At 44.0% G+C, this 27,000-nt stretch overlaps 1 protein-coding gene across 1 annotated transcript; it reads left to right on the top strand.

Moving 5' to 3' along the window:
• Positions 1–522: 522 nt before the first annotated feature.
• LOC138304256 (cardiotrophin-2-like) lies at positions 523–11,764 on the top strand. Its single transcript, XM_069244158.1, has 3 exons — positions 523–894; positions 2,408–2,550; positions 8,626–11,764. The coding sequence occupies exons 1-3, from the start codon at positions 855–857 to the stop codon at positions 9,082–9,084; spliced, it is 642 nt and encodes a 213-aa protein (XP_069100259.1). The 5' UTR covers positions 523–854; the 3' UTR covers positions 9,085–11,764.
• Positions 11,765–27,000: the final 15,236 nt, after the last annotated feature.

The following is a 27,000-nucleotide window of genomic DNA, read 5'->3' on the forward strand; positions in this document are numbered from 1 at the left end:
TATGTAGTGTTACTGTGTAATGCCATGTGGTGCTCTGGTATGCTATATTATGTAAAGCATTTGTTTCGCCGTACCATGCTTTTGATGTTGGGTAATACCGTGCATCTTTCAGTGAGTTACGTTGCCATGCGTTAGGGTGTTTTGTAACGTTATGCTGCACCATTTGGTACTACTACCATTTGAGAGGTGCTTCTGGCGCCGGCTTAAGCCACTCTACTCATACTCGCGTTTACCATCCAAGTGGTACCACCGCGCTGTGCAGCACCACAGCAGGGGTGTAGAGTTCGTCTTGCCACAGGCCCACGTGGAGTGCGGTAGCGCAACCGAACCACAGGTGGGCGCTGAAGGGCCGCCTCACTAAAGGAGGACGAGGAGTCCGGGAATGTCCCGGGCCCCGCCCCGGCGGCCTGCTTCATTGCTCAGGAATCCACTATGAACAAACGGGCCGCGAGCGCCGCCCACGCGCGCACACTCAGACACGCACTCACTCGCACGCGCGTGCAGGCTGAGTTGCAGCTATTGAAGCCTTTTGTTTTTTTAATTCCTCTTTCCGCCCCGAAAGGCGGCCCCTGGGGAGTGTGATGTCACCGGCCGCCCTCCTCAAGGAAGAAGGAACTTAAAGGACGGCGGGTGCCCCCACCTCCCCCCTCAGGTGTGTGCCCGGACACGGCGCGGTGCAGGGTGAAGGCGTGTTCAGGGGAATTCGGAAACATGGAGTGGGTCACGGATGGCAGGGGTATAAAGGGCCCCCAAGAAGCATGGAGAGATAGTCAGACAGCCCAAACCCGGCCAGCGTGCCCCATCTCGGCCCCTTACCAGTCCCCTGACAGCCCAGCCAGCGCCTTGAGGCGGACATGTGGCAGCACGCTAGAACTGTCCTGGGTGCACCTCTCTGTGAGTATGCGCAGCTGTGAGGCTGAGTGAGAGGTGTGCGAGTCAGTTACAATAACTATTTTTTTTTAACATAGCAATCGTTGCCGGAGTCCGGCAACTTAGTAGCACCTAAATAATAACAGATGTGACTATTGCACCACCTGTGCTCTAATTATATCCTGCTTTATGGTATGTGGCTATACAACAGTGCACATAGAACTATAACTTTATACGGAACTGTGTACATAGGTATAACAACATATAGAGTTTAGACAAGCTGGCGCCATTTAATATACTAACAACTGGTATTGAAAGCCCCAACAGACTGCAAAAAGTGCTATTCTGAATGTCATATAAAACCAGATTTTCGAAGTAGTGATATAGTATGATATGTGTGCTTTGCGTGATAAGTCATTTATTTGAGGCATGCTCCTAGGTGGAGATAACAGAACACTATTCTGTACAGATAAATGCGCATAATTCATTGGATATTTCGGTGATTTACAATTCCTCGCGGGGAGTAGGCCGTGTTCTAGCGCACACTAAAAGTGACTTCATATTCAAGGCGCTTTAAGCAGGTAAACACGTGCTGGAGATAGAAAAAAACACGTTGCGGCCCGCACGCAGAGTCATTTCTCAGTCGCTACCTGTAACCATCTCAGTCTTTGCTCATAAGCTTGCTTAGTTTGTATACATTTCTTCATGTTTGGGTCGTCAGGAAATAGTCTGATGGCTGGTGAATGGGCACCCCAGAGTCTGGGCCATAGAAAACTTCTAGACTCTGTGTATGTTTATGTCTTCGAGCAACGAATCTTTGTGATGACTGGTAAAACGTGAGTAAAGGAGGGAGTAATGCTTTGACTGCCTGACTTTTGAGTTTTGATTTAGTATGTTACATTCCATTCTATCTGTTTCGTCTCCAGTTATGCCTGTAATGTTCAGTTGTTATATTTGAAATGTTATTTTGTCATTTAGTATGTGCGTTTTTATGTTATGCTATGCACTGGGGTTTATAAACACTGCAACTCCCAGTGGTTGAAATGGCACCTGAAGGATGGCGTGACATAATATGTTAGGAGATGCTGTGTCTATACGACGGTCTGCTCTGCTCTGTCATGCTGTTAAGGACGAGGGATCTCCTCTGGTGACGCATTCTACCAGCAGGCGGCTTTGGAGTGCCTTAGAGGCAACTGAAGTGAAAGTCTTTTTCAACAAGTGAAAGGGAGAGCGCAGAGAGAGGTGTGAAAGAGTGAGCCGCGGGTCATTAGACACATTGGGAGTAACTTTTTCTGGTACTGGCCGTGTTCCAAACCAAGTAAGCGTACAAGCAGCACAGGTGGGGAAACGCCATAGATACTTTGGCTAAAAATCAGGCCGCAAGCTTTTCTCTGAATTACTTTTCGGCTAAGGTGCCCATTACATTTTTCCCCATTATTTTTCGACGAATGTCTACAATAAAAAGTAAAAGATCAACAAGATTTTCAGTCAAAAATGGTTCTCTTATTTACCAGCTTGTCTCTTTTTCACTCCACAGCATTCTGCGTGCTCGTGTCTGGGAGCTTCTTTTCCATGGCCCGGACAGCACCAGTGCCGGAAGGGGCTGCACCAGTCATTGCTCAGACTTTCAACCAGGTGTCGCGACTACAGGAGGGCACCCCACTTCTCCTAAGCACCTACGTAAGTTAAAAAGGGGGGGGTGCACAAGAGGGAGGGAATGCACTTTACAATAATGTATTAGCAGTAGGTTGACCCTTTAAAATCACAGGCCCGTCCTGTAAATATTACAACTGTGGTCTTTAAATCCTATTGACGCCATATCTAGTGCCTTGAGATCCAGATGGTTCCATGCCAAGGGTTTTCGTACCCCATTAATACCACTTTCAGAGTTTTAAAATGTTATCAACACCACATATGTGGCCTCCATGTTCTATTATTACCACATCTAATGCCTTCAAAACCTTTGAACAGCACGTCCAGGGTCCTTAAATCCATTTAGCTAATGTCTAGGATAGTTTAAACCCTTTGACGCTACTTTTACAGTCATTACTTCACACTAAAACCATGTCTTGGGCACAGAAACGCCTGGGTCTTTACAGCTAGATCAGGGCCTTTCATGCTATTTATGCCACATCAACTTCCTACAAATCTTAAGACACTGGGTGGTTCCTTTGCATCCCATTAAATCTGCCCCTTCCATGTTCATATTCCATGTACACTGCAGCCGTGATCTTGGAGCTCATTACCATCACTTCCAACGTTTTCCAATTCGGCCAGTGCCAACGATTAAGTCCTCTGAATGCCATAAACATCACGTCTAGGGACTTTGTTTCACATAACACAGTGCCGAGGGTCTTTGAATCTCTTTAACTCTATGTCAAGTGCCTTCAAAAGTTGCAATTTTGCTATTACCACGTGTAGGGCCCTTGAGCACAGTGACTAGCGTCTTAATAAGTTGAGGCCTTCATAACCTTTAAACCCAGATCCAGGGGTCTCCTATCCCATAATGCAGTACTTGGGTGTGTTCAAATCCTCTCACCATTGTGTTGAGGGTCTACAGCCAGTATTCTGTCATTGGGGGGCTTTCAATGACATCCAGGACCTTTATAAGATAGTGCCTAGGGCCTTCAAATCCTGTTAACACCCTATTTAGGGCTCCTAGAAATGCACTGATACCCCATCTTGGGCATTCAAATCCCAGCGGCACCATATCTAAGACCTTGACATCCTGATAACATGTCTAGCGCTCTAGCAGGGTCTGTAGACGTGGTGTGGCTGAGGGAGTTGTCGTCATATTCGCTAATGAGGGCTATGGACCAAACTTCCCTTTTATCTGAAGCTGAAGCAAACAGATCAAGAATGAGTTGAGTTAAATTACTTTGACAGCCTGCTATCACCCCTGGCGACCAAGGGCCAATCATAAACGTTTCTTCTCTCAGTAGGCGATGCATGTGAGTCTTTCCTGTGTTTGTTGGCAGTAGGATCTAGATGAACAGTTGCTGATGACCTAGGTGCATCTCTGGCGGGACACTGATTAGAATCTCAACAAGGCCAACTCAGCTTCTTATCCTTCCAAAGTCCATACAACAGTACCACTAACTTGGGTAATACTAACACTTGTATTTGCAAACGTATTATAAAAGTTTCACATAGACAGGGCACATATGAGGATGTCTGCATCATTTTTGGGATGTTCCCAGCACCTCCAGTTTGCTTCGAGCTAGTGTCTTCCAAATGTGCGACAGAAGACTGCTGATGTTAACTTCACTTGTCCATGGGCTATCGTTCTAGTGGGGGCATTTTAAGAGAAATGTCGAATAAGAGAAATAAGATGCTAACATGACAGTAACATATAACTATTTGTAAACAGCGCTTCGTTTGATATGTTTTGCCATTTCTACGTAAACTCTGTCAATACCATGCTGTCATCACTCAATTTGAGGCGAGCCAACGCCTCATAGGCCTTCGTTTGTGAGGTGATTTAGGGAAGCCCTCAAGCACTCAAGATTTGTCTTTTTTCTGCGGCAGAAACACCCTGTTATGTGTTTCCAATGTTGTCATGTGAGCGATTAGCGCAAAAACCGAGAATCCAACACATCTTACTCTTTCATAACGAGGTAGAGCTCAGCATCCTACCACAGGGAGCAAAACTCCCACCCTATAGAGACTATGACAACCTCACCCTCCCACAGGGGGCATGGACATCTCACCTTCACACAGGGGCTGTGTGCATGTCACCCTCATCCGGGGGTCCTACCGTCCTAAGGCCCTGATTTATACTTTTTGGTGCAAAACTGCACCAACGCAGTTTAGCACCAAAAAGTTTAGCACTGGCTTGCACCATTTCTGAGCACCGGCCGGACACCATATTTATGGAATGGTGCAAGCCGGTGCAAAGGGTAGGCTAGCATAAAAAACAAGCATTTGCAATGCAACGGGTCTCGCATTTCTCCGAGTTAGAGCTATTAGCAGTTGTAAACTCCCAACCGGATTTTTCTTGCCACATTAAATGGGGAAAAAAGCGCAATCGCGCAGCTACATTTCATACGTAGTGAAACCTATCACCAAAAGTGCAATTATCTACGTAACCGGCAAAAGTGCAATTAACTATGTAATAGGGTCGATGTCATGCAAAGCGCTTGACTACTGCCAAGCGAGATCGCGCTGTGAAAAAAGATCAAAAGTAGTCCACAAACAGGACGGAAAACAGCGAGCCTTGTATGTTTTCAGTACCTGGTTACTGCGCTCGAGTAGGGCTAACCACCTGAAAAGGCATGACGTATACATGCCTTCCACTAATGAAAGCAAGCAGATTTTAAAAGGCAAGCCCACAAACCAATGAAAGACACTGACGTGACATGGACGGGGCTCCAAGCCCTTTTCTAACTACTAAAGCGTCTCACAAGCGATACGCATGTGCAAGTCCATGCTATGCAGGTTCAATCCTAAAAATGACATTAGCCAGGTGGGGCTGGAGGTATGGAAGAGGAGGGGTTTTGCACCAAAAAATGATGTTAGGCAGGTTAGAGTGAAAAAAAAAATGACTAACCAGCCTAGTGTCATTTTCTGACGCAAAACCATCTATACCACATGACTCCAGTCTTGGAAAAGACTTGGAAAAGACAGGAGTCATGCCCACCAACCCAACAGCCAGCACAGGGGACCAGGGTCCCCTGGGCATGGCCACAGAACCCAGTCCCATGTAGGGGGGCCCATTTCAGGGCCCCCAATGGCACTTTAAAAATAAAAAATACTTTCCTGTACTTACCTGGGATGGGGTCCCCCATTCTCCGCTGTCCCACTGGTGTGGGTGTCCCTGGGGCCTGGAGAGGGCACTTGTGGGCTCATTCCGCGGTGTCCCACAGGTCCCCTAATGCCTGCCCTGATCCAGGTGTTAAATAATGGTGCAAAGCAAGCTCTCCACCATTATTTGACCCCTCCTCTCCTTGTGAGGGATTTTAGAATGGGGGGATATATATGGCGCTAAGGCTATAGAGCAGTGGTGGCCGGCACCTTTAGGAGGGGGGCGGGCGGGATACACACACACACACATTCTTTCCCACAGACACGCATGCACATCCATTAACAACACTCATACCATTCAAACATGCACGCACGCACCAAACATTCATTTTAAAAGATCGCACACACTCATTCTTTCACACACACGCATGCACATCCATTAACAACACTCATAACACTCAAACATGCACACACGCACCAAACATTCAATTTAAAACATCACACACATACACACACTTACCTTCAGCCTCCAGGTCCCAGGAGGGTTGGGACTGCTGCCTTCCCTCATTGGCTGACCTTAGGTCAGCCAATGAGGGAAGGTAGCAGTCCCAGCCTTGTCACAGAGTGGGATGGGGTCAATGAGACGGCTGACCCCACCCCACTCTGTGATGAAGTGTCACTGATTGACACTCACCCTGGGCACTTCAGGGCTTAAACCTGAAGCGCCCAGGGAGAGTGTCAATTGGTGACGCTTTCCTCGTCACCCAGGGGAGGGCCTCGAGGCACCTTTGCTGAGCCGAAGAGGTCACACCCATAGGAGCTGTGATCTCCTCAGCCCTGCAAAGTTCAGCTCAGGCAGCCAGGAGGGTGTGCAAATCGCGCATGTCTGCTCCTGGCTGCCTGAGCTGAACATAGAGTGTCTGTCAGGCTGACCTTTGTTCAGCCTGACAGCCACTCTTTATGAGGGGCAAAAGGTGGGGGGGGTGTGGCCCCTCCACCCTAAAGGTCGGGCCACCACTGCTATAGAATCATTTTTTGCACGAGAATGCCTACTTTGCATCTCATTGAGGCAAAGTAGGTTTCCACATCCAAAAAATGACTTTAACTCCATAAATCCAAAGTATAAATATGGAATTAGTTTTGCACCGAATTTGTGTTTAAACAAATTACGCAAATACCGCGCAAAACAAGTATAAATATACTCCTAAGTGTCTAGCCAAGAAAGCCAGAGACACTCTGACCAAGAATAGTATATCCCAGGGCCCCTTGTTTTGCCTCGCTTGGTGCACAGCGCCTGAGGTAACTGTCTGCTGACTCCCTGGAGAACCACTCTCCCCGTCCGCTGGCACCCCTCGGAGTCTGGCCTGGATCCAGCGCTCAATGTGTGATTACGAAAGCCAACAGGGCTGTCTTTCCCTCTTCCTCACTCGCATCCTCTGGTTTCACAACGTCCAGCCTGACTCACATGGTCTTCCTCACACGCTCCATGTTCTCAGCCGCTGTCCTGGCCTCCCACTCGCTCGCACCCTCTACTCACAGCCTCGAGCCGCGCTCACTGGCATTATTCTTCCGCCGCCCAGACTCCTTCTCTCGCTGCCCGCCCTGAACGCACCCATAGCCTCCCGCCTAAGTCACAGCCTCCTGCACCACTTCTAGCCTTCAGACTGACTCAGCCCCCGGGTCTATCTCTGCATTTCCATTCTTTGACCTCAGTCACGCCCTGTAGTGTGACTCACAGACTCCAAACCCCATCCCGGCCTTTCAGACTCCCTCCACCCCCGGCGGATTCGTTGACCCATGCCTTCCATCACAGTCGCTTACTTCACCTACAAGCTCGTTTCTCACTCACCGTCTCAACCCGTGTGCACACAAAACATTCACCCCTCCTCTTCCCCCCCCCCGCACCACCACCCAACTGACGGGGCAGGTGCGTCATCGCCAGCCACAGACCATTAGGGAACAACCAATCCAGATAATACACCCAGCCTGGCACCGGTCTCGGCCTTATTATTACCCCCAACCCGCCCTAATCTTCGGCCTCCATCTCTGCCTTCAGCTTCACTCACGACCTCCAGTCTCACCCGCAGCCCAGGCTTCGCTCCCAGCCTCTAGCTTGATTCACAACCTCGACTCTTAACCACAGCTCCCAGCCTCCGGCCTTCTTCACAGCCTTGGGGCGCACCCATAGCTACTGGCGTCATTTACAACCACTAGCATCGCTCACAGGCCTCAGACCGAGTCGCAGCCTCCCGCCCCTTTCGCACCCTCTAGCCTTCGCCAAAGCCCTCAACCTTGCAGCAATAAACTTTATTCACAACCTCACTCGAGGCCTCTATTCCTTCGTTCAACCACCACCGCCCTTTCAGCATTAATTCTTCCCAGAACCACACTCGCCCCTCTCCCGCTCCTCTGCAGTCAAACCATGAAATCCATTTCTCCATCTTCAATATAGTTTTTAGGCGGAACTTTTGCCTCACCAGGAGCTCGCGCATTTCTTAACTCTAACTCCGGGTGTGTGGGGCTTCCCAGGAGCTTGGCTGTCGTCCACGGGGTGTGACCTGCTTCCAGCTCTGAGTATTTGAGAAAGTTGCCAGGGTTTTCAGCCGTCTCCTGCTGCTGGGTGCAGCGCTACCTCCTCCGCCCTGCTGCCTTGCTAGCAGCACCCCAGAGCACTTACTGACGTCAGTCCCATTCACAGCGCCCAATCACTCCCTCGCTTTAACTCACAGCCCGAGTCTTCTTTAGGCTCGGGATACTCTCCCGCATTAGCATGCTGCCTCTGACTCACAACCGGTGGTCTCACTCACAGTCCTCAAGCCCCCGCCTAATTCCCATGCTCCAGCCTTACTCCCGGCCTGCAGACTCACCTATGGCCGACGTTTCCAGCCTCACGCTTTGCTATCCGCCTCAGCCTCCGGCGTTACCAACGCTGTCCACCTCACTTACAGCTCTCTTGAATTCCACTTTGATGAGAACACAATTTAACACATTTCCGCTTTTATCTTGCTACAGCTGACCTTCCAAGGAAGCCCTTTCAGTGACCCAGGCTTCAGCGCCCCTGAGTTACAGATCACCGGCCTGCCCACTGCTGCTATCCCCTACCGGGCATGGAGAGCCCTGAGCGACGCCGACCGGCTGACCAGGAGCCTCAGTGCCTACACCATCCTCTCCGAGTTTCTACAGCTTGTCCAAGATGACCAGCGGAGCTTGAACCCAGACAAGGCTTCCCTGCTGACCCTCCTGACGACTGCTCAGGCCAACATTGAAGGGATCCTCAGCAACCTGGGCACTATCATGAAGCGGATGGGCATTGTTGGGTCTCCCGTCACCGACCCCCTTATGGCAGCCTCCCTCAGCATCTCCACGTTCCAGAAGAAGGTGAGGGGCTATGTGGTCTGCCGGGAGTACATGAACTGGATTGACCGGTCTGTGCGGGACTTCTCATTCCTCAAGGACAAGTATCCAGCTTAGGATCAAGTTCACAGAACCAGGCAACAAGATGGCATGTTGGAGTAAGGCTGTGTTATCTTCAGCAGGGTCAAAGCACTCCATAATGAACGGTCATGATGTGGAAGGAGGGCCAGTGAGCTTGTCACCTGCCCAACTGGATGGAGCTTTATGTCATCACCAAGTGCACTTATGCTTTTAGAGATGGCTGAATTACCTTTGTGTCCAGCCCTCTTCCAGGGTACAGACGGAACAACAAGAAGATAGAGACATTCAAATGGGTTGGACGCTCATGCTAGTTGGTTCTGAAGCAGGATGTGGATGTGCATCTGAAGAACATTGGCAAATCACCGAATTTGGTTAAGAAGACCACCTTCTTCACCTCAGGATGAGACAGCACTCCAGTCATATTGGATTTTTGACTGGTCATTTTAGTTTCAGATCACAAGGTTTCTCAAGGCTATCACATGAAAACTACCCAATAAATATAAATATAAGATCCACGGAATTCGCAAGGAACCGGTCACCAGATGGGTACAGAAAATGGGAGCCAGGTGAAGATATGAAGGATTCCTGTTCACTCTAATAGATATTGTTCAAGAAAGCCACAGTGCCTAAAGTAATTTATTAGTAAGGTATTTAAGTTAGGAATGTATTTATTTTGTATTTCACTTCTTACAAATCTTCATTTCCTCTCCCAAAAGGGTGTCTTTTGATTGCTTTTCCTATAATGTTTACAATGCGCATAAATGCAGGACCCTTGTCCATATTTCAATAACTGTAAATTATAAAATAGACTACAAAGTTACTCACTGTTTAAAACAAACAAAAAACTGTATTAGAATTTGCAATGATACAGCTTTCTTGCACACACTGTCAGATTTAGCAGTTAGTATTTCAGCCGTCCCTCAACACTTTGGAGCCTTAATGATATCAAATTAACAAACATGGGAAATGCGAACGCATATTTAACCTTTTAAGCCTGCAAATCAGCATGGACTCTCCCTTCTCCTCAGTGATGCTCTGGAAGGACAAACCATCACATCCTTTAGCACTTGTATAGCCTCCTTACCCTCCGATTTGAAAAAACCTGCAGCAACTTATATGTGGTCTGCAGCACTGTACAAAAACATAAATATAATTTAACCAATATTAGTTTTCAGATTTCAAATACTGTGACTTTCTTAATCACTTTAAAATCATCGACAATGTTTAAATATGCGAAAATAACAAAAATACAAAATCTTTGACCTTTTATGTAATTGAGTTTTACATTAGCATTATTTTTCTGTAATTCTAAATGTTCCAACTTTCTTGGACATCCCACTGTCTAGAGTCAAGAATTAGTATCTCAACACAAAATTAAAAATGTATATTAATATCTAAAAAGTATGTTATGGTGCAACATTAAAACTAAGCATTAGCAGAGTTCAACTATTATGTAATAGAATGATTACTAATTGATAATTTCTAAAATTCAAAATTTTAGATCTTCCACTCACACATTGTCCATGATTATTAAATATTGCCTAAAAGGTTCCTTCAAATTAGTTGAACTTTGCAAACTAAGCTTACAGAATCAACAATCTACCTAGTACAGACGTTTTAAAAATGATAATTTTGTTATAAGTATTACCCATTATTTTTATTTATCAGTTACTTTAAGCCTTATGCCTTTCTTACATATCCTATTTAGAAGCAGAAATCAGTATCGCAAGCATGTCTTCAATTCAACATATGACACGAATCCCAAAGGATGAAGGAGCTTTGCCTACAGTCCTTCATGCAGTTACTGTTTTACTACCTCTGTACAATGTGTGCTTGCTAGCTGTTTTAATTCAAGTGAGCAATAAATGCAATAAAGGTATAGTTAGGAAATTGTTATGCTTGATAACATCATATCCATAGAGGGATGTGAGGTTAGATGAAGTTGTTCGATTATGAAGGACCTTCTCAGTTTATCTTCTTCGCAAACCCTTTGCCACTGTTCACTGGTTTCATCCTCGATTCTATATACATATGTTTTATGTGCCCTAAGTATCCTCTGTTGCAGATAACGGGAACATTTGTACCACTGCTTATCCATCCACCCTCTGCGTCTCTCCCACAAGATCTATTCTAGGGTGTGAAAAGGGAACATGCTCCACTGTCAGTGTCCTTTCAGCTTCATACAACCAAATTCAAATATACAGAAAGCAAATTCGAAATACAAGGAAATGCTTTTTTCCTTGTAAAGCCAAGGAATAGTGGACACTGCACATTAACCAATCACACCAGAAATTACTCACTTGAATCATGCACTTCTGTCATTTCTAACATGATTTATATGTAATAATATGTGTACGGTACGTACGGATAACATATTTAATAAGTGTCTAATTTATGAAGGAAGCAGTTTACATGTGTTTTAAACTGTTATTTCTAAAAGACGTGTAAATATATTGGAGATAATATTTATTTTCTTGTACTTATTGATATTTTTTTTACTACAATGCACTCGTATTTATTTTTTAGAAATGTCGACCAAAAATGTTACTTGAATGTTATTTTATTTCAATGTGCTTGAGGACGATTGAGTTTTTCTTTTTTTTAAACGCAGTTGCCTTTCCTATGTTGTCACAGTGAATGTACACTTTGTGTGATACTGCTGCTGATTTTGTTCAAACGTTATTTTTTACAAATAAAGATATTTATTATTTTTCTAGCTTCTGCGGTTTCTGAGTCTGTGCTGTTGCTTTAATTGTTCATACACAGAAATACTGGACCCACCGACTAGATATCTCAAAGGTGTTTCAGACCTGCATGTTAAACCAACACGCTAGTTTGGCTGAACTAACGGTGCCGGAAATGTCCGTTGTGAGGCGCCGTAACGCAGTGGTGTAGCATACACTACCAGAGCGGCCTCAGTCTCATATCCTCAGTGGCTGCACTTTTATTGGACTGGGATCTCTCAGTTAGATGCATTATCCGATTTGTGCTGTGGTTGCAGGTGGGCCCAAACCCCCTAAGGGGTGAGCTAAAGAGACCAGAAGAGTATGGTCCTGCAAGAAAGGAAAAGGAGGTGGAAATCAAGAGTATGCCATATATTAGGCAGCGCCATGGCAGGTGCGTAAGAAAAGCTTGAAGCCTTGCACTTTTTTGGGCATGTTAAGCACAGGTTAGGTGCACCTCGTTATGCCACATGTACGCCACTCAAAATAGTGCAGGTCAGCAATCGAGGAAGCCTATTAACACATGAGAAAAGTAAACAAAAGTTTGACTGCAGCCCAAAAAATAATAAAGAAAAACATGGACCTCTGACGGCTTTGATAAATCTAAAACCAAGTATTACTACCAAATAGCACCTAGAAATGGGGTGTCACTTCAAAGAATGGTCAGTCCTTGGGTGGGATAAGAGAAAAATCGATTCCTTGAGCTTTCCATGATAGGGCCTGACTAGTTGGGGCAGGAGAAAAACGTTAACAGAACTGGTCCAAAATTAATTAAGGAGGAAATATCGGGAAACCCGAGGGAGAGGAGAGAAAAATACACAAAGTGGGCTTGCAGAAAAAATAGTTCTGGACACATTGCATTTAGCTGAATATCACAATGAGGCCATATATATAACAGGGACTTCCATTCACTGGATAGTCCTGCCATGCTGAGTTCGTGCTCTGAGAGCGATCCAACCCGAGGGGTAACATTGTTGGTCTCTGTCGTACGCAGCGGCTTTCTCCCACTGCAGAAGGGGGCATGCTGGCCTTTCCTGGTCGTACTTTCCTTATCCCTCTCAGCAGTGAGAATGTTTGCAGGCTCAGGGTTTTAAAACAGAAGAGGACCTTCCAGTGCAGAGCTTGGTCTACACACAATGGCTAGGGCTATACATATCCAGGTCTTTGTGCTTGGTAAAATCTTCATTATTTCTGTGCTGGCTAGGAACGTCTCAATTTTCAGGGATACATATCCACACAAGAACACGAAAAAGTATGGTTATAACCTGGATTAAAGCAAGGTAGGTTTTGACTAAGAGCATGCCTTTTCCAACACACACCATTGATGTTATTTACCGTAGGGGTTTAAAAAAATAGGGATTCCTGGGGTGGGACAGCAGAGCAGAGTGGAGCTCTTATGTCTAATACCACTTGAACCTTTGTGGTGCACCAGGGGATGAAAGATTGGTGCTTGGCAGGTTAGCCTACAATTCTTTGTGGCAAACTTATGAAATGTCATGAAGCACCTATGGAAAGATCGGTCACTGCTGCCTCAAATGAGAATGGACTCGTGCAGGGCTTGGGAAAGATTTGACTGTGAATAGGTGGCTTTATAATCAAAACTCACATTTGAAAACCCAAATCACTTTGCTCTTTGAGTAAGTCCTCTCACGAGAGCTGTTTGCAACTTCATTCATTATTATAGCCCTGCAGAGTTCAGGAATAGAATGCAGAGTGAATGAGTACCGAGTCTGTGTAATTCTCCCTTGGTTTAGGCTGTTAGGGGTTTAAATGTAACATTTTCATATTAGAAACGACATCAGTTGCATGGGGTTAGCTAAATTGTAACCTAGTACAAAATCACTCTTAACCAATCTCTCTGAAACGGCACACAGGCAACACACCCTGCCATTTACAGGGAACATGTTTTTGGCAGTGTACAAGACTGATTTTTCAGTATGTACCAGAGTTTGGCCCAATACACTCAGCTGGCAAATCCAGACAATGATATGATTCCAGAACTTGACTGCAGATGCCCCAAACTACTAGCTAAAACTACGTCTGATCCTTGTAGACTGTTCCAAAATGCCTTTCGTGTTCTGGTGGTACCACGAATACCATATGGATAGAAAGCCTAATCCCTGACCACCATAATTGGGTAAACATTTCAACATAGTTAAACTGCATTAATTTCTTGCCTTCTGCCCCCGATTCACCACATTGATCACATGCCTTTACACTATCATGTTCCATTGCCTGGGCTCACCAGTGTATGCTGAGCAGATACAGAGAAGTAATCCATCAAACTTCAATGGTGCTCAAGCCTTCCACTCAGAGGTCACTGTTATAGCCACAGTGCAGGCACAACATGGTTTGTGGCTTTGCACCTGTAACACCATCAATAAGAGAACAATGCAAGTGGAATCATGGCAAACAACATTTCAGAGAGTGCCAAGGGAAACTTAAGACTTACTAAGGTGGTGACCATCTTAGAACCTACCTCAAGATTCACAGCCTTCCTTGCTAGTCAATCATGACACTTAATTGCTGCAGGAGTTTGGAACACAACATATTTTCATAGAGAGTTGTCTAATACCTTGTTCTCAGAGAAGTATCCTGAATAAACTTTAGAGACTAAGGATTTAGACATTGATTTGCAGTTGAGAATTGGAGTCATCCATTAACTTGTCTACACTTTTATTTATATCACTTGAATTACGCATGCTATTAAGGTACTGCCAGACGTGGTGAAATGAACATATAGAGCCAGAAGTGAAGGCACAATACAAATGCATGCAAATGAGTATTCCTTATGCTATAGGTTCTGAAAATGTTGTATTGAGATCATTCAGAGAACTGACCGTATTTCTAAATTGTTGAAGGTAATTATAGATATAAGAATAGGTAATACAGTTACAAATATTCTTTACAATATTTGGAAAGGTTGTTTATATTTTTCAGCTACAGGAAGTCATAGTGGTATCAGCAACCACTCAATGTGGGTCATACAAAGGTTGCCACAAGCCATAGTATCACGTGCCATAGAAGAAATAGTGAACTGTAATATCATTGTCCAGACACTAAAATAACTATTTTCTTGTTATTGATATCAACGCCTCTGCAGTGCAGATTCAGTCTGGCAATAGGAAAAGATAAGGTGAGGATATTCTGTTTAGCTCTCTTTCTCTTTTTCCATTCCCCTTTTCCCCAATCACTGACAACTGGAACATATATTCTTTGCTTTTGTTCTGTCTTGTTTGAGTGGGGATGCTGCCAACTGAAGTACCGAATTAACTGATCGCAATGATTCACTGCTGTATACATTTTTAACTTTCTGTGGTCAAATGCAAACGTTATTTAATAGGAAAACACATACTCATTCTTTATTCAGAGAATTGCTTAATTTAAAACAAGGTAATTAGGATTTAATAAGCTGTATCAAGACCTCTAACTGTCCAGCAGTTTACACTGGTTGGCCAGAAGAAAAAAAGGTCTACTGATTTTTATTAAGGGTTACACAATCTAAACTCAGGTTGTGAATCCCCCTGTCAAAAATGTGGTGTTCACAGATTTAGTTGTACAGTTTGATCATTGTTTAGCTGCATGACACTCGGTGAAAAATAATATCATGACCAAGGTTTCAATAGATTGACTAACCGTAGGAGATTGTAAAAGCTTAAACATTTCGGAACTCATGAGATTAGGTATGGTGATGGGTCCTATGGCAAGGGACGAAAAGGGGAAAAAAGATGTGTGTAAGGTTTACATGTACTGGGGTAAATCTGGCCATTTTGTCACAGCCTCAAAATAAGCCAATGATTTCTAAAAATCAAATGCCAGTAACAACACAGCTAGAAAAGTTACAGCCAGCAGAGAACTTGATTCCTCAGCAATGAAAGGGGCTGCTGTGTTGAGTGAAGAGAATTAGCCAGTTCCAAAATCTGTAGTGAATACCATGCACTCTTTAGTTGCTCATTTAGTAGTTCCTATGAAAATTGCTTTTTCCAATGGACGGGGAAATCGTTTCAGGACTCCTAGATTCAAATGCCTTAGGGAACTATATGGATATTACATTTGTGCAATCTCTCAAAATACCTGTGATCAATAATAAAATTCCTTATGAGGGTATGGCAGCATTAACCTGCAGGGTTAGTGAGGCTGCACACACACATGTATTCTTTCTTTGGTATATATTTGGAAGTTGTTTGGAAAAAAATGTTTTGAACAGATCAATGTCCCAATTTCAATTGAGTTTGGGAATGTCGTGGACAACCTTGAATAAACCTTGTTTTGATTGGGGCACAATAACAATTCCGATTATTGCATGAATTATTGTTTAATAACTAAGGATCAAGTTCACAGTCAGCCTTAAAGCTTTTATTAGGAATAATGTCACCTCCAGTTATCTACTGCACAGCTATTTTACTATCTTATTATCAGGACAATAAAAAAACAAGTATTGCCTCCACGTCAAAACTATAATTGCCAGATTGATTTAGAACCTGGAACATCTATATCATGTAGATTAATTATGCTCTCCCACAATAAAAAAACACTAGCTTACACAATACTTAAATAAAATCTTAGCCAACGGGTTTACTAGAACAGTCACCAGTCTATTGTGCTTTATTTTTTTGCAAGCAAAAAGGGGGTGCATTAAGAAAATGTGTTGACTACGGAACACTCAATACTAATACAATAAAAGCAAGTATCCATTAGCACTGATATCTGCTCTTTTGGATCCTATAAAACAAACACCATATTATACCAAGCTTGAGCTCAAGGCAACATACCATTTTATTAGAGCCTGAGAGGGTGATGAATGGAAAACTGTGTTTCAGTCTAAGTTTGGCCTGTTTGAATATAAAGTCAAGGCTTTCAGCCTCTGTAACATCCTTGCTGCTGAAAGGATTTTTGATGTATTTTGTGTTGTATATTTAGATCATATCCAGATTTACTTTGAATCTATGACCATTCATATGCAACATGTTACGGTAACCTTACAGAGATTAACAGACCATCACCTTATTGTCATACTTGACAAGTGTGTATTTTATGCCACATCTGTAGAAGCTTTGAGATACATCATTTGCCCACTGCGAGTTAATATGGAAGCTAAGAAAGTTTCAGCAATCCTTGACCTACTTTTGTAAAAGCCATACAGAGCTTCTTATGCTTTTTAAAGTTTTTTAGGAGATTTCAGGACTGATTTAGGGTTTGGCAGATGGATTAGAAGCAGACGAGGGCAGAGGACTTTATATCTGCCACTCTCTCTTTACTCTATCCACTAAATTGAGAGATGCCTGCCGTCCACACTTTCATCTCTATTTAATGGCAGAAACCTCAATCACGGCAGTTCCTGTCAATGGTGAAAAATTTTGACGGACGATATCATCAAACATCTTGGCCAAATGTAAAACCATTCCAAACATTTTTTTTTTTCAAAAATAAACTCCAAAGCAGGAGCATGTTTTTGAAAAAAAAAAAAGTGATGGCCCTCACACCATGGGAGTTTTCTCCCATGATGTGGGGATCATTATTTTTTTTCTGTCTTTCTTGTACCTCCTGGTGGTGCAGGACAAGAAAAAGAAGATAGTGCCATCCACCCTAAATAGTGCTTACAGTGTAATGTGCTCTCTTTGACAACTCTTACACTGTCAGGCTGTTGGAGAAAGTTTTACACATGGAGTAAGTTTTAGTCCGTTGGCATAAACTTTATGATCCGCCCAACTCAAAATTGGACAGGGGACTGAGGGTTTGGCAGAGGAGATACTCTGTTGCCATTGCAGTGGAATACTTTCTCTGACAGACTAAATAGGGCCCTTAGTTATCAAGTTATCAGACCCTTTGCCAAAGTACTTTGTAAGAGTTTTCATGTGGTTTAAAACAACTGATCAAACAATTTGTTTTCCATATTAATTGTTTTTTTGCTTTTGTCCTGTTAGGCCTGAAATTCTTGGAGTGGTGCCCCGCCTGAGTAAGAGAAGGCAAAAAAACAGAACAAGATGTCTTGCCTAACCCGATTAATCTGGTGCAAATCAAAGACAAGCATACAAGATTTTATTTCTGTAGGAAAGAGAAAAGAGAAAAACCCATGCACTGAGCCATGGGGGAATGTATACAAATGAGGTACATACCAAAACGTGCGGAAATAACTGCCAGAGGAGTCGTGCACATAAGAAATAGTGTGCATATGGGCATGCTGTGCATGGTCACTTGACTAGTGTCATACCGTTATAGTGAAAAACATGTGTTTCGATAATGCTCGAAATAAGGGTTAGGTACTGGCATACCTTATCATGAACGGCGTGCCGATGTCAACATCCGAATATATATCGAACACTAAAAAGGCTACAGTGCAAGAGAGTGTGACAGACGTGCGATGCACGCAGAATTACGTCATGCGTATAAGGTGTGCAAAAACAACAGCTCCAACATGGTCCAAATAATGGCTGAAAAGTCACTGCGTGCTGCAAGGAAAAAACACCTATGTCGTACGGTGTTACAAAACCTATGAATGATTTGAAAGCAAATACACAAGAAGTTAGGCATAAAAAAGGTCTACGACACAGTGCAGAAAACGCGCTCTGTCTCTGTGACGCGCGAGTAAGGGCTTGGTTGTGTGATCCAACCCAAGAACAGCGGTGGCTCATGTATCAGCGTGTATACCAACTGGGTAAAGAGCGCACAATGAGGGAGATAAAACAACTCATGGGGGGCAACCAAAGGCTGCCTAGACCAAGCCAACGCGTAAAAATGCCAGGACTCAGAAAACAAGAAAATGGCAAACAAGAGTTGCTTCAGCTGGAGCACAGGTGTGCAGAATGCTGACACATCACTGGTACTAAGTGCTAAATGAAACGTGCACAACAGAAGGTGAAATTTTTTTTTTCTAGCGTTCACGTCAAGAATTTTTAAATTCTAGAAAGGACAGAGGTGAGGATTGTGCTTCTCTTTCTTTGCTTTTATTCACTCAGCAGCCAATTAGAAGCAAGTAAAGCAAAGCGGTACTTATCCCATGAATCAAGGGCATCACCTAACTAATCATGAATTCCTCAGTCCTATATAACATGCTAATCACAGTAACATCTCCTCTTTCTTTGCTTGAAGCGAAACAGAGAACAGTCTCAACTTCAATGCAGAAATAACCACCAAAAGAAAACTCAAGTCCTTGCACAATAGACTCCAGAACGGGACTCCGAAGAATTCTGCACCATCTCATCAGCCGGATGGCAAACGACTAGAGATGACCCAGGAACGCAGCTCTGCTCATCAGGCATCACATGAAAGCTCACTTGTCGTCATTTCCTTAAGGGGAGACTAAAGAAAAGTAATAATCCATAAACAACAGGAAATTACATGACAATAGATAAACATCATAGTTATATAAATAACCAAAGTGCGGGTGAGATAATCCTCACCTCCCTGTCCTTAATAGAATTGAAACATTCTTAACAGGAATGCTAGAATTGTTTTATTCTATGGCAGGACCAGGGTCTATGATATGCTTGTTTAAAGCTGATCCACCACAACTAATGCAATGTCTACAACAGGCTTACAATAAAACGACTTGAAAATGAATTCGGAGGACTAATCAGTCGCCCTTCAAATGTCCTCAAAACGAGAACCTAAAGCAAAAGACTTAGACACCATGGCTCCCCTCGCTGAATGGGTGCTAAATTTAGCAGTATCAATGTCTGCCTTATTTAGAAGCTATCGCATCCACCTGACTAGAGTGGCTGAAGTGACAGGTTTGAACAGGTTTGAACAGCTTCTGTAAGGAAATTAGTGACTGACCTCACATATCAGTACGAAATTCCGCTCTACTTACCTCGTAAGCTTTTAAACAGCTTCTAAACACTGTACCACACAAAGCTTAGTATTATCAGCAAAAACAGGGCAAGATACCGACCTGGTATCGCATTGTGTTCTAAGAGATATGGAGAGTCACTCCGTCTAGAGAGAAAACTGTGCTGGCTAAATCCAACGCTCTGACATCAGAGACCCTTTTACATGCAATGAGGCACAAAGGCGTGGTAAGTTTGGCTGAGAGCTGCTTCCTAGAAAAATAATTGTTGGTCGGCCAAGCTTCCAGGAATCGTAATACCACACTCACTTCCCAAAAGGAGGAATACCTCAAGCGAGGAAGGTTGGACAACCGAATGTCTTTAAGGTGTTTACAAACAATTGGAAGCTCACCCACAGGTTTACCATGCACAGGCAAATAACCAGCTGAGATGACTGAGCTATAATTATTAACCGATCTTTAGGCTAAGCCAGAGGAGGCCAAAGAAGACAAGAAATTCAAGACCAACCTGCAATCCACTGAAGAGGGATCAGTGGTCCGTGTATTGCACCAATCACACCATTGTTTCCAAGTGGAGGAATAGTGTTTGTGCGTGCCTGATGGCCAATGAAAATCTCCATGCTACAAGAGAGGCGTTCTGACAAGATCAAAGGATGTGGAAGGTCAGCTGGATCCAGAAGCAGGTTCCAGTGGTACGGGATCAATATCGAGGGGGTGAAGTTCATTTCTAAAACAACTGGGAACCAGGCTGGAGCTCTCTGCAGAGGAGCCACCAGAATCAGATGGGCCCCCTGTTGACAGGCCTGCGCCAAAACCCTGGGAATCATCATGAAGGTGGGAAAGTCGTAGCCCCGGAATGGTGACCAATCCTGAATAAACGCATTGGCTGCTAAGGCCTCCGCCTCCGGACGCCAGCTGAAAAACCTGTTCATTTGAGTGTTGTGACGGGATGTAAAAAAGGTCTATGGAAAAGGGACCCCATTGAGTTTGCAAGGCCCAAAATACTTTGGGATGAAATCTCACATTTCTGTAATCTAGAAGATGGAGTGATTGCCAATCCACCACAGAGTTGTTTCTACCCAGAAGATATTCTGCCACCACCGAGATCTGGTGATGAAGGCAGAAATGCCAAAGATTTGTGGCTATTTCCGCCATAATACAAGACTTTGACCCGCCCAGTTTGCTGACATATCTCATGGCGGAGATGTTGTCCATCCAAAGAAGCATACAACAGTCTGTTTTGACTGGCAAAAGACTCCGGATGTCAAAGGATCCCGCCAGCAGCTCCAAGCAATTGATGTGAAGCATTAGCTCCATCAGGGACCAGCAACCCCCTGTGGAAAATGGATTGCTTTAAGCTCTCCAACCCCAACAGCTGGTGTCGGAGTCCATCACAATGTCCGGGGAGGTCCCAAATATTGACCTGCCATTCCAGGCATCCATGTGCTGTAGCCACCACTGCATTTCTGTCCGAGTCTCCCCCAATAGAGGGACCTACTCTGAGGTTGAGATACCCTTCCGGAAATAATAAATTTTTAGCCATTGGAGAGCCCTGTAATGAAGGGGGCCCGGGAAAATGGCCTGGATCAATGAAGACAATAGGCCCACCACTCGGGCAATCACCTTCAATGATACAGTCCGTTTGCACAACATCGATCTCAATTCTCTCTTGATGTTGCAAACCTTGAGAGGGGGAAGAATGAACTGGGTCAAGAGAGCATCTACATGGAACCCTAAAAACTCCATTCGCTGTGTAAGAATCAGGATCAACTTCTGGTCGTTGACAGTAAAGCCCAGATCTTAAGGAGAGAGATTGTCCATTCCAGGTGAGACAAAACCAGTTGAAGGCATTGAGCCATAATGATGATGTTGTTCAGGTAAATGATTAGATGCACACCCTTGGCTTGAAGATATTCTGCTACCTTTGTGAAGCACCAAGGCGCAGAAGACTGAACAAAAGGAAGGACGTTGTATTCGAAGCATCGTACTTTCCAAAGAAAATGGAGGAAACGCTGATGGAGGGGAAAGATAGGGACTGTTAGATAAGCATCCTATAAGTCTATTCAAACCATCCACTCCCACGTCTGCAGAATATCCTGTAATAGATGGATGCCTTTCATCTTGAAGTGACGGCAAATGATCCACCTATTAAATTGTTTTAGATTCAGAACCAGGGGGAACCACCACCCTTCTTGTCTACCAAGAAAATCGGACTGAGGAAACCCAGAGGGTGGGGAGAGGATTCGACTATGGCTCCTTTGAGAAAGAGGTCTGTCACTTCTGTGGACATTAACTCCTGATCTTGAAGGGAAAACTCCAGCTTGAAGCCTTGGTTTGTCTCCAGAACCCAGGCATCCTGAGTAATCTTGTGCCAATTGTGAAGGAACAACCCCGTCCTTCCCCCTCTCCCAAAATCACATATGAAAAGGATATTATTCTCACTTGTAGACTCTGCATCCTGGTAGGATGAATGAATCACTTTAGCTCTGCCTCTGCGGAATCTTCGCTGACCAGCTCTTGGGTGGGTTGGAAGGTAGAGGAGGGGAGTTGGGTTTCTGGTAACCTCCCCTGCCTTGATGGTAGAAGCCTCATTGGCCGCCTTGATTGAAGTTGCAGTCGAATGCTCGCCCTCAAAAGTGTCCGGCCCCTCAAAAAAGTGGTCAGAGAACCTTCTTTATTGATGCCTGAGCTTTATCAAGATTTACGTATGTGGCTGCAAATTTGGAAAGTTCCTTCAGAAAAGGAGAACCAAAGAGTAGACCTTGAGCTAAGGGTCCAGCTTCAGCTGGTGCTAGGTCAGCAAGTTTTGGGCCCATTTTTATGAGGATGGAGCGGCGACGCTCACTTGAAATTGCGCTATTTGCATTCCCCATGAAGCAGAGGGTGCACTGGGGCCCACCAACTAAGATCTCAAGATCAGTGGCAGTCCCCGGCTCTTTAGCATGAAATCCCAGCTCAATGATCTTCATTATGGGGTGGGTAATATCCAGGAGTTTGTCCTGGCACCCACACAAGGCACGGTTGATGCCCTTTTTGGGGTCTTTTGAGAATTTATTCAGGGTAAGTGGCCAACGTAGGGTCTATCTCAGGGGTCTCCAGGACCTTGGAAGGAAAGTCTTGTGTGGGACATCTGGATCTCAGCCGAGATCTGACCTTCTTCTCAAATCTGTGGCGAATGTGAGATTCCACGTAATCTGACACCTCTGCCAAAGATGTCCAAATGGTTGCCCTGGGTGAGTACACTGGGGGGCTGCAAAGACTCCTGGGTATGATGTGTTTTCTTTGCACGCTTCTGGGGGGTGGAGTCATCGCCCGGATCTGAGGCCTGACTGAAGGTGGAGGAGTCTGAATCCTCCTGGGCTTTGGATTTAGAGTCAGAGGTGCTGTAGTCATGGTCTTACACCAGAGACCTGACAAAACTTTCGAAATCCACAGCATGGGGGGTCTTTAGGGCCCTTATGATCTGAAGAATCCTAGGGAATCAGTGATTCATCACTGCCAAGGGGTGTAGAGGGGGAAATCCATTCCTATCGCTAGGCAAACCCCAGTAGGTGCTGCTTAATAGGCCAGATCGCCTGGGCCAAAGCTTTGTTTACCGTAAGGCACACCCCTGAATCAAGTGCGCAAACATGATCATGTTCAAATGACCCTGTAAGCTCGTCATAGTTAAAGGGCTCAGAATCTCATCACCATCCTGGGGCATGCTGACAGGCTATAATCAGGGCAGTAGTAGCAGTAATAGTTAGGAGCTGATGATCTCAAGGCAGGAAAAAAGATAGCTCTAGCAAGAGAGTCAATGTGCTAATTTAGAGCGTGGAGGAAGCCCTGCCTAAAAGTATGAGGAAAATAGGCAAAGCCTAATTAGAATTATTCAAGCCCTTTGTGAGCACTCACAGAGTGTAGTACAGGAAGTAAAAGGGACTCAGAAGGCCATAGGTGTAAACACTCATCTCACCATGTTCAGTTGCACTTCGTATGTGCCGGGAGATCAACCAGCAGAGATGCGCGTGGTCTACCTAGAAATGAAAAGAGGACTGCATGTCAGAGACATGCCTCCTCACTCGCCTGCTCCCATTCCACCAACAACACTTAGAGCGGCGGCAAGCCCCATGAGGGGTTGCAAAATACGCTCCCAAACACTAACCTGAGATACGGAAGAGGGGAAACCAGTAAGCCAGAAGACTTCTGAAATCAAAGGAATACGGCCTGCGGGCGTGCTGACAGGGTGTCGGAAGCATGAGCAATAGGGGGAAAAAGACCACACGTATGCGAGTGTGCACAATATCAAGCTGATTAATCCACCCAATGCAAAGTATAAAATGAAGTAAATACGAAACACACAAAATGGCGAAAATATGCAAAGGGTACTTAATTGGCTGCGGAGCAACAAAGAAAGAGGAGATGTTAATGTGATTAGCATGTTATATAGGGTTGGGGGCTCTATGATTGGTCTGGTGATGCCATTGATTCATGGGATATGTCGTGTTTTGTTTTAATTGCTACTAATTGGCTGCTGAGTAAATTAAAGTGAAGAAAAAGAAGCATAATCAGAGCCTTCGGTCCTGACATAGAATACCAACGAGACTACATATGACAAGTCAAAGCATGCTATACCAAATGTCATGAAATATATACTGGGACAAAGAAGAATAAATCGGAGTAAGGTACGGCCCATGAAGTGGTGCTGGATATAGCAAATGCGAAAACCTTGCAGAAATGCTGGGGGCTGCTAGAGACTAAGTCCAAAATGCAGTGACATGCAACCAAAACCAACAAGTGAAAAGCAAAAGCGTTCTTACCTCTTGTGAACTTCTATGATAATGCACGTCCAATTCAAGAACTCATCTGCAGTCTGTGAAAAGGTGCATCTCTAAACAATCCGATGCGACGACCTCACATCACCGGTCCATCAGGGCGGCATAAGGTGTACAACCACTAGACCGCTAACCCAAAGTTTGAATGAGGTGGTGGGATGGATCCAAAGCATGTGCATTCGTGCATCATGTACATGGATACATGAGGACGACTTGAGGCATGTAACCACTTGACCACTAACCCTTGTGTTATGTATCGCAGTACAGGTGGATCCCGAACATAATGAAAATACTGGTTGTTTTTTTGTATTTCTTTCATTTGTCATGGTTCACTGATTTTCACTTCTCACTGTGCCATCACTTGGAGCACCTGTTTGTTCAAATGATCAGTCTCTTGAAACTTATGCTCCAAATACAAAACTGAAACATCTGTATCTTTTGTTGTGTTTCTTTGGCTTTGAAAAATAAGTTAGCTACGTTCTCTCATACTTTATAAATCCATTATTTTCTAAACCTAACAAGTATAATCTTTTGTTTAGAATTGTAATCCTTGCAGAGCACTTATTTATTTGTAGCTTCATTTCCCTTGTGTTAAGGAATACAGAGTGACCCATTTTTGTTTTTGCAAACCTGTTTTTGTTGGCATTAGGACTCTGTGCACTTTATCCTACTAACCAGTGCTAAATTGCTTGTGCTCTCTCCTACCACATGGCAAAATTGGACTACACCTAATTGGCACATTTAACTTGCTAGTAAGTCCCTGGTAAATGGTAATACCTGTAACCCAGGGCATGTAAATTAAATGCTACTAGTGGGTAGCACTACTCATTGTGTCACCCACTAAAGTAGCACTGTAAAACATGTCTGGGGCCTTCCACTTGAGGCCACACTGCAGTTTTGAACTGTCATTAGACCTGGCAAAATTAATGTTTGCCAGGCCTAAATCTTCCTTTTTAAAACATAAAAGTCACCCCTACAGTAGGCCCAGACCACCCTTGGGGCCTGGTATTTAAAAAGTAGGACATGTGTGTTAGTTATTACATGGCTTAACATCTAAACTAGAACACTGGGTTTCTTTATCACCTTTAATAAGTGCTACCTTCAGATTGGGAGCAAGTAGAGAATTATGTTTACACTCAAATGAATTGCAATTTAAAATTCTCTTTAATGGTGAAGTCAGATTATAAATTGTAGTTTTGAAATGCCACTTTTAAAATATACAAATAAATAATGGATAGAACTTTCTGAATTAATCTTGCCTACTGGTAATTGCTCAAGGCACCCTCCCAGTTCATTGTTATTTTGCACACCGTGTAACCTCGGTTTTACCCAGCCATATAGAGACCAGTCTTGACCCTGCTCTGATGTAAACACTCTAGTCTGCCCTGCTAGTCCAGGTCTTCCCTGAACCAGAAAACAAGCAAGCTAGGACCTATGCTGCCCTGATTAGGACTCATCAGCCAGGTACAGCTTAGTTCCAGTGGCACAGTGTGCATGGGACCCACGTCAGGGCAGCTTGGGCTGAACTGCTCCCACTGGAGCAGGGTCAAGACTAAAATACATATGGCTCGGTCTAAGATGAGTTGGCATGGTGGGCAAAACAATGATGGACTGGGATGCGGCCCGAGTAATTACCAGTTGCTGAAATTAATTTAAACATTCCATCAGTCACTTTTTTGTATACTTTTAGAAAGTTGGCATTTGTATGCCCAAACCAACTGTGCTTTCTGGCAGTGTCCTGGGTCACATGACCGTGAATCACTCTGCTTTTGTGGGCTATGTACTGTTTCCAGACAGTGAGAAAAAGGAAGCCTAGGTGCAGGAGATTTCCTGACAGGATTGCTCGGGGGATGTGTACCCTTCCCTGATTACATATCAGAGACAGACCTCAAAAAATCATATTTGTTATCAAACTTGCAGGTTTAGTGACTTGAATAATCTACTTGACCTACTTGAAATATATACTGGTCTCAAATTGAGTTACTCTAGGCAAATATTTTATTTTCCAGAGTCACCCTTTTCTTTATTATCACATATGACAGTACCTTCAAAAATGTGAGTTCAACAGGTCTGCTGAACAAAAAATGATTTTATTTTGATTAAATAGACTAAACCCTTGCTCCACGTATAATAAGAATCTAGCCCACATAAAGGGTATACATGACACCTGACTTGCGTCTTACTTCACTATAAGCACTGCCACCAGGGAGGGAGGAATGTTTCTCATTTCATGCTTAATACTCTCACTTTTAATAAATACATTACTGAAGCATGATGGGGAAGCACTCTTGTTTACAAACAGCACAATTTCCATTGAAATGGGCGTAAACCCCCCCAATGACATGTAGTTTTACTGATTAAACTATATAGTGTACCATCACAAATGTGTGAAAATCAGGTTTCAGCAAATATTTATCATTTGAATGTCAACAGTGAGAGTGTTTTGATTTGGTTTGATCCTAACAAAATCTTTGTTTCCATCAAACATCAGAATTCCAGAAAAAAAGTGTTTCCTAACTGCTATTTTTAAAAAAAACATTTGTACATTTCATTTACACGCTATTTAAATGTTGTGTTAGAAGAAACCAGACAGCCTATATAGCCTTCCATTTCACACTCCCTTGTCAGA

Source organism: Pleurodeles waltl, chromosome 7 (genome assembly GCF_031143425.1).
Source record: "Pleurodeles waltl isolate 20211129_DDA chromosome 7, aPleWal1.hap1.20221129, whole genome shotgun sequence".
Taxonomy (NCBI): Eukaryota; Metazoa; Chordata; class Amphibia; order Caudata; family Salamandridae; genus Pleurodeles; species Pleurodeles waltl.